Genomic DNA, 9,244 nt, shown 5'->3' with positions numbered 1-9,244 from the left:
ATATGCACACCATATATTATTTATATTACCTGTGTTAGAAACCATTATTAATATTATTGTGTATACTGTTATTATATGTATATATATATATATATATATATATATATATATATATATGTACGTGTGTGTGTGTGTGCATGTGCCATTATTTAAGAATTTTTATATCATCAATTTTGATCCATTTACATAAAAAGAAGTGATAGCCTAATTGATATGAGGTTGTATTGTAACAGTACCATTATTAGTATTATTATTATCATTATTATTATTATTATTAATAGTAGTAGTAGTAGTATTAGTAGTAATGTTAGTAGTAATAGCAGCACCAATAGTATTAGTAGTTGTATTAGTACTAGTAACACCTTCATGTAACTCCTACATGCATGGCGTCAATTCTTCTCACTTACAGTTTCTTGTCTAAATATAAGACCATTGCTAATATTAGCAAACTTAGTTAATGACTTACACGTGACCATAACAATAAATAGTTATTCAAGTTTCTTTCTTTACATTTTAGTAATTAATGATCAAGAAATAAAGGTGAACAGTAATGACCAGCATTAAATTCGTAAATAAGCTGTGCTTTCTGTAGGAAATTTTGGAGAATGCTTCTAGTGTTTAGGATATAATATAGTGTTTGGAGTAAACGATATTTCAGTATTTGGAGAACACCTGTAATAAAGTGTTAAACTCTTTCCAATTAAGACTTTTAAATCAAATGACACTGCACTAAATGAATAAAATGATTTATCCTCATGTAATATATATAAAAGAATTGAGGACTGAAATACTTCAAAGAGACGTCAAACATCCAAGTCCACCGGTACAGTCCAAGTAAAGAATATATATAAGAATATATATTTAGTATTTGCAAATACTAAATTGTAGAATGTATATTGGTTCTGTACCAACTTGGATTTTGAATTAAAGATCGTCGACACTTACTATTTTTCCTTATCGCATTTATATATATATATATATATATATATATATATATATATATATATAATGTACTGTTCCATGATGGTAAGATCAACAAACGAAATACTCCATCTGGTGAGAGATAAATATTATTTAAAAGACACAATACATGTTTTCAAGTTCCTCTCACTCAATTTTTAGTTCCTTATACCATATAGGCTGTGCCTGATGACTGTGCCAAGATGCAAGATGTTATAAAACTTTATTTGACATGTTCCCAGCACAAGAAACTATTAGCAGCACTTAAAAACACTGTATTGCATCTATCAAATAATATATATATCTACATATATGTATATATACACACATATATGCATGTGCATTATATAAATGCATACATATATATATGCATATCTATTTATCTATCCATCTATCTATCATCTGTCTGTCTATCTATCTATCTGTCTGTCTGTCTGTCAATCTATATCTTTATCTATCTATCTATCTATCTATCTATCTATATCTATATCTATATATATATATATATATATATATATATATATATATATATATATTATAATCATCATCATTTAAATTCCATTGTATATGCCGGTATGGATTGAACAGTAAGGTGAGGGGCTGCACCAAATTCCAGTCTGATTTGTGTTGGTTCTATAGCTGGATGCCCTTCCTAACATCAACCACTCCAAGAGTGTAATGGGCACTTTTGCATGCTACGTGCCAGTTGTCTGACACCAGTATCTGCCATGACTATGATTTCACTTGGCTTGATGGGTCTTCTTCTCAAGCATAGCATATTGCCAAAGGCTTCAGTTATCTGTCATTGCCTCCATGAGGCTCAACGCTTGAAAGGTACTTTTTACATGATACTGGCATCAGTCACATTGCAATTATTAGTGATGGAAGCAGTAGCAGTACTGAATAGCAATCATTGTATCCTACTCAATGTGGATGTATTATTAGAAAGTTGAATACTGCACAATTTGCCTTGAGAAATGCTTTCATGCTGACCATGATGCTAAGACCACAGACATTTATTGTTAGCAGGTAGAAACTGTCTGGCATGGGGCTGGAATTACCAGATCATGTGATTTCAGCATGCTGTGCTTCATCAGTGACTCACCACATTTGGTATATATATATACCCACAGACACATACAAATATATATATATATATATATATGTATATATATATATATATATATATATATATATATATATATATATATATATATATATATATATACTAGGACCAGTGGTGCTTTATGTTCTTGAGCTAAACACTTCAATTCATATTGCTCCAGTCTACTCAGTGTATAAAACCATATGGGAGTCCGGTTGATACACTGATACAGTGATATATATGTATATATATATATATGCATGTGTGTGTATATATTTATATATATATATATATATATATGTATGTGTGTGTTGTGTGCACACTCACACGCACACACACATACACACACACACATGCCTATTTATCTAGCTAACTATTCATATATATGTATATGCTACACTTTACTAAAGAATACATCTATTAAACTTTAGTTGACATGAATTATTAACGACTTACATAATAAACTGGATTGTTCAATTCAGTAGCTAGTTCAATTAATACATTACTAGTGCATTAACAGTGCCTACTTTCAATGCTATGCTATCGAATAGTATATATACCTATAGATTTTATTGCTGTCATTGATCTATTGACTGATGTAAAAACCTTGTCTATAAAAACAGTATCTTTGTAAGTAGATATAATGGGATCAACTGGATTGATTTCTTTCTTGTGTTGGGATCTTATCAATGGCTGAGTGCCCTCTTTCATTGTAACTACTCATTAAATGTTTTCATAAATTGGATAGACCAGTTTGCATGTATATAATGCATTCTTGGTAGCTAGTTTGATTAACAATAATCCTGTAGCAATCAGAGCATGGAAAGATTATAATTTCAAAGACCTGTACAAACATTTATTTGTCATCATTTGGTTTGTTTCCCTAAAGCTGTCATTAGATAGATAGGTAGGTCAGTCAACATTACACTTTCAAAATCTAAAAGTTGCAGAAATAAAACATCGTCACTTTACCTAGAAGCATTCACTTCATTAAGAAAGCAGAGCTACCATCATGAACTAGAAGTAACATGATAGGCTTTATAATGTAATGAAACAATGGAATGCTGGTGGAAATCTTTAACGGCAATGGTAAGAAGTCAGTTGGAGTTCTTTACTCCATGACTGAATACTTTAATTCCTGAAGCATAGTAAACTGAATAAAAGACAATCTGCTTACGTAGAACAACAATGTCTGTTACAGCTTTGTTAAAAACCTGGAAGTTATTGGCAACTTTTTTATGTGATTCGCATGTATAGTTCCCATCATTTGAAGGAGACACTTCTGCAAAAGAGAAAGTTAAAAAAAGAAAAGAAAACATTAATATATATATATATATTTATAAATGACATTGATTGGAATAAGGTGATAGAGTGACAGAAATAATAGAATTCTATACTAAATATATATCTTTCACCATTTATTTATATTTCTTTATTTCTATCTGTAATTCCAGACAGATGTAATATTTCTTTTCATCATTTAAAGATACAATAGAATAAGGACCAATCATATATTGAAGTTAATCCAATTTAGTATGCATCCTCCCTCTACAGATATATATATATATTCATGTGCCGATGCAAGAAATAAATCTTTCCAACTATAAAAATATTAAAGAAAGATTTCAAGTTTAAATTGTGACAAAATTAGAACCGAAAAACAACACACACACACACACACACACACACACACACACATGCATGCAGGCACGCATGCACACACACACGAACGCACACACACACAGGGGTATTAAATGGTGATGATGAAGACAATGATGATATATATGAACTTCTTAAGCACTCAGTTATATTTAAAAACATGCCAGTATCTAAACTGATGTGTGATAGTAATAAAAATAATTTATGAAGGAAGAAGACAAAGAAGAAAGAAAGAAAGAAAAGGAAAAGTAGAATGGGAAGAAAGAGGAAGGAAAAAGTAGTAGTAGTAGTAGTAATAGGGTTATTTTCTGTATTCATGCCTAAATAACTACATCTATAAAGAATTTATCATGTGATGATGGTAGAGTAAATTAAGTTTTGGAGCACCAAGCTTGTGTTTAATAAGTTTTAACAGAAGAGGTAGAGGGACAGTACCCACAGACAGGAATAGCACTCGTATGAGGAGCTGATGGGTGTTGACTGTAAATATGATATTGTTTATTAGTAGTTGGGAAGGAGGGGGGAGAATCGCCGTTAAAAATGGCATTATATTGCCTACCTGTTGAATTAAGAAAAACACCTGTTTATAGTATCAGAAATTTATGATACTTTTAATTCGAATGCTTAAGATAATAGATCCTCATTCAGTTTTGCCGATGAACATCCAATTATTCAATCAAATAAATATCCAATGCTTTAAATCAACATGAAACAGGCTGAGTATCTCACAAACATATGTAGCCTTACTGTAATCCCTGAAGGTGAATCAACATCACACTGTATGTTATAATGTGTTAAGGTGGATGAGCTGGCAGAATAGCTTCTATGCCAGGCAAAATGCTGAGTAGCATTTCATTCATTTTGACATTCTGAGTTCAAATTTTGCTAAGATCGACTTCCCTCAACTCATACTTACTTTAGCGATCCTTTCAGGGTTGATAAAATAAGTACCAGTTGAGCACTGGGATAAATATAATCAACTTATTCCTTGCCCTGAAATTGTTCGCACTACACATACAATCCATCTGATGTTCTCCTCATAAGTTTCACTCACTGGCCTGAGACTAAGTTAAAGACACTACCCAAGATGCCATGTGCTGAGATTGTTCATGAGGACTTCATGATTGTGAAGCTATCTTCTTAACCATTCAGCTATGCCTGCAGACTTAGAAATGCAGCAATTTAAAAGATATTTTTAGAATTTCATCAATTCTAGGATTTGACTGGGACTTTATTTTCATTAAGCCTGAAACAGGAAGCAATTTAAAGTTGTGTTTGACAGGAATTTGAACCCAGATTGTAAAGAAATATGACTAAATGTAGCAAGGAAATTTATCTGTTGTTCTACCACTTCTTTCATTCTCTGCTTTTGTCTATATAATAGTAACAATGATATAATTGTTTTAATCAATCCCAATCCTTGAATGGTATTTTTATTTTAACAAACACAGTGAATTGAAGATAAGGCTTTTCTATAGTATGCTTTTAGATCCTAAAATACAAACTTGTTGGGTTTGAACATATGAAAATTTCCCTTTTTTTATGCAAGTAGGAATTATTTAAATTAAATTCAACTGCTGAATCATCTCCAACAAACTTCAGCATCAGGTTGATATATTTTAAAAAGCAAAGTTGCTCTTAGTGGGTTTCACACTCATGATATGAAGTAAAAAGGATCAAAAGTCTATCTTGAGACATACACTTATAAGGTCAGTTTCCTAAATCCTGTGGCACATATATTCCATCCCTGGAGTGGAAACAAGATTACTCATATTTGCCATCTGAATGGACTAGAGCAATGTGAAATATAGCGTTTTGCTCAAGAGCATAGCACATTGCCCAATCCAGGAATCAAAACCACAATCTTACAGTTATGAGTGCAACACCCTAACCACTAAGCTACACACCTCCACCACAACATAAAGAGACACAACTAAATACCATATGACATTTTGTCTGATCTTTGCTGATTCTAAATTAATTATTATATTTCATTTTATCAATGTTGATTGTATTCTCAATATCACCAAGCTAATCAGTCATATTTTCCTCATGAGGTGTAGCATATTTATCTGATTAAATTTTTAAACTATGACTCTTTTCATTCTAGCCTAGTTGAGAGTTTCTCATTTTTCTATAAGTACTAATTACTGCTAATCCATTGCTTGTGCTGATTTAAGTGATAACACAGCAGACAATGGAAAAGATCATTTATAATTATGTCTAAGATAAGAAGCTAAAACATAACATGAAAAATGTGTGAAGTCACTCTAGTACCAAAATGTGCATAAATAAACGAGGTTAGCTTTTGAATGTGGAACAACCTGGGTTAAGTACTGAGTCTGATGACATAATCATTGCTTCCTCCATACTATTAAACAATACCACAACTATAGCAAACTCCCCTTTTACAAATTGTAAGCATTATATGTTTTATCTTTTTGTGTGTTGTATGTGGTGAGCTCACATTCCTTACATATCACAGGTAGTTTTACAAAAAGTAACATTCCTATTCAGTGTCAGAAAATATTTCAATTCAGTAACTATTTCAACTCAGATAATCCAAGTAAGGCTATGTGTGTGTGTGTTACTGAAACTGAAGACATAGGCCACTGGGACAGTAGATAAAATAAGTCTGAACACAAAGCCTTTACAGCTGCTGCTTCTAATAAGGGAATTATTTTAAGAAATTCAATATTGATTTCAATCTTGAAATCACAAGTTAAATTTTTTTAAACAAAAGGAAACACCTTTATATTGATCACCTCTATGGTGGGTGGTAATTCGTTTTTATTGATCTTGGAGGAATAAAAGGTAAATCTGATCTAGGTGACATTTTAACTGAAAATGAAAAAGGTTGAAGCTAAATACATTTAGCTGAAGGTTCTGGACATTTCCAGAGAATAAGGAATTAAATTGCAAAGTTTGTATCTTCAGTGATTTTCTTCATTTAGGAAGACATTTTCAGAGTTTCTTAAGGCAGAAGTTATATGATTGAATTTATAGGAAGCAACATAAAACAAATAATATGGTTTGATACTGGTTTATGATCGAATTTATTTAAAGCTATATAATATAAATGGAAATCATGAAGAGTTTATATTTTCCACGTAAGCAAACTAATAAAAGTAATATAACAACTATCTTTCTTCAAAGGAATAGATAATGACTCTAAGATGAGCATATTCTACAATGGACTTATGGATCCTAAATATACATTTATTGGGTTTGAATGTACAAAAATTATCATTTACTGTAAATAGCTTCCAAGGAAATTTCAGTGCAACAGTTAAATCATTCTCAGAGTATTCCAGCATGAGTATAACATGTTTAATATCTAGAATTTTAAAACAACACATAGTCAATAAAGATGGCATATCTTTTTCTTACTAGATTAGGTGTGAGGAAAGGGCTTTGCTGATGACTTTTTCGAAACCAAAAACTGCTGAGATTAATGCAGTTAACATTGCTCTTAAACAGTTGTAAGTCAATGGCTGGAGGAAAAAAATGTACAGTTAATGCATTCAAGGAGGGGAGGATGGACTGGAAATAGAGAATAGGGTGGATTGGTCAAGGGTACAGAATATGATTGATAAGAGGAAGAGAGAAGAATGAGTGAGAAGGAAGCGGCAATAGTAGAAAAGACAGAGAGAAAAGACAGCATGTTTCTGGGCCAGATTGTATGAGCATATTAGACAGCAATTCAAACAGTTATGTGACTTTTTTTGGATATGGTCTAAGATATGTGTGCTTGTATTATATAGCATCATCTTAGATGTAGCTAATGTGTCACACCATATACTGCCTCTGACCATGTACTTCAAGATCTTGGTCTGCTGAGTGAACAGCAGCAAAAGCAACTAATACTAAATATTCTCAACTGTTACACTGACTCATGTCCTACTAAGTATTCTAAGTTTCAACATGCTGGAAGTAAACTAATTCCCCTTTCTTCTGTTTCATCAAATCATTAATTTTTTGCAATGTATTAACAAGGAGCACATTTAAAATAAATAAAACCCAATTGATCTCAAAAACGGAGAGAAATAGCTAACAAAATAAGGAGAGTCTTGTTGCAAGCAAAACATAGTATCAGTTAGCATTAAGGATGCTTACAAATATTCATGAGGTAAGTGTTATCAGATAAGATGCTCTTCATGACTAGTTGGAGGAAGGGAGGAAGGTATCCTCAGACTAGAGACTTGGCATGAATGACTGCAACACTCTATTGCATTATAGGTACCTAAAAGCTAGGTTAGTATGAGGGTTCTTAAATCTACCAGCCTGCAAGAACTTTGTTGCTTGACTCTAACTGAGCCCTGATTAAGCAAATTATCAAAAGCATTCCAGCTGGCACAATTTTTGAATATTTTGGATTACAATCATTGTTCATTTTCATATTTTATATTTAAGATGGTGGGATGTAATTCACAAGAAATTTGGCCATGTAGAGGCTTGCTTAATCATACCTCAGTCTGAAAAGTTGTGCATCTGACACAATGTCTGTTTCCCTGACTTAAATTCTCCTTTTTATTTATTTTATTACATTCGATCTGAGTCAGACCAGGGTAGAGTCCTCATCAGCATTGTCACCACCATCATTTAACATCCTCCTTCCCTGCTGGCATGGGTTGGAATGTTTGACAAGAGCTCACAAGTCAGAAGACAGGTCCAGGCTCTACTATCTGCTTTGGCATGGTTTCTGCGACATGTTGTTGTTCCTAATGCCAACCACTTTACAGAGTGTACTGGGTTCTTTTCCATGACACCAGCAGCAGTGAGGTCACTAAGTAACTTGCAGGATAAAACTATTCAACTAAGTCGGAATAGTATTATGGGAGTTGGTTTTGTGCCAGGTGATGAGAGGTTAGAATATAATTAGGACAAAAATAGGTGTCATGCAGCAGAGGAGATACATAGCTACTACAGTTGGAGAGAGAAAGTGAGAAAGAGAAAGGGAGAGAGAGTGAATAAGTGGAGAGAGATAGAGATAAAGAGAGAGAGAGAAAGTAGAGGGAGAGAGTGGAGAGAGAGAGTTGGAGGGAGAGAGTGAGGAGGGAGAGAGAGGAGAAAGAGATAGAAGATAGGGAAAATGGTGAAGATGACAAAAGAATTTGATTCAGTAACAGAAAAAAGTTATAAAGGTGTGTGATATTAAATATAGTATATTTACAAGTTACATCGTGCACCTGTTCAGACAACATCAATTTGATAGCACTATAAACAGATCACTTTTATGAACAATTCAATTGTGCAGAATTGTTCAGCATGAAATTACAGAACTGTCTTTCTCAGTCTACGAGAAACTACCATCATTTACTAGTGTGAAAGTCATATCTTTTAACTCTTATCTTTTATCTTTTTCAATCATTAGATTGCAGCCATTTTGGGGTGCCACCTTAAAGAACTTTTAGTCAAATGAACTGACCCCAGTACTGGCTGTTAAGTGGTAGTAGAGGACAAACACACACACACACACACACACACACACACACACACACACACACACACACACACACA

At 32.8% G+C, this 9,244-nt stretch overlaps 1 protein-coding gene across 2 annotated transcripts in view; it reads right to left on the bottom strand.

The window, feature by feature from the left end:
• LOC106872046 (uncharacterized) overlaps window positions 1-9,244 on the bottom strand; it is a 193,285-nt gene that overhangs the window by 22,143 nt on the left and 161,898 nt on the right. For both annotated transcript variants that reach the window (XM_052974290.1, XM_052974291.1), the window contains exon 3: window positions 3,243-3,347. In XM_052974290.1, coding sequence (XP_052830250.1) covers window positions 3,243-3,347 — 105 coding nt within the window. The remainder of the gene's footprint in view (window positions 1-3,242; window positions 3,348-9,244) is intronic.

The sequence above is a fragment of the Octopus bimaculoides genome, chromosome 18 (genome assembly GCF_001194135.2).
Source record: "Octopus bimaculoides isolate UCB-OBI-ISO-001 chromosome 18, ASM119413v2, whole genome shotgun sequence".
In the NCBI taxonomy this organism is placed as follows: Eukaryota; Metazoa; Mollusca; class Cephalopoda; order Octopoda; family Octopodidae; genus Octopus; species Octopus bimaculoides.
The sequence above is the reverse complement of the archived record's forward strand: the minus strand, read 5'-3'. Positions and strand labels throughout refer to the sequence as shown.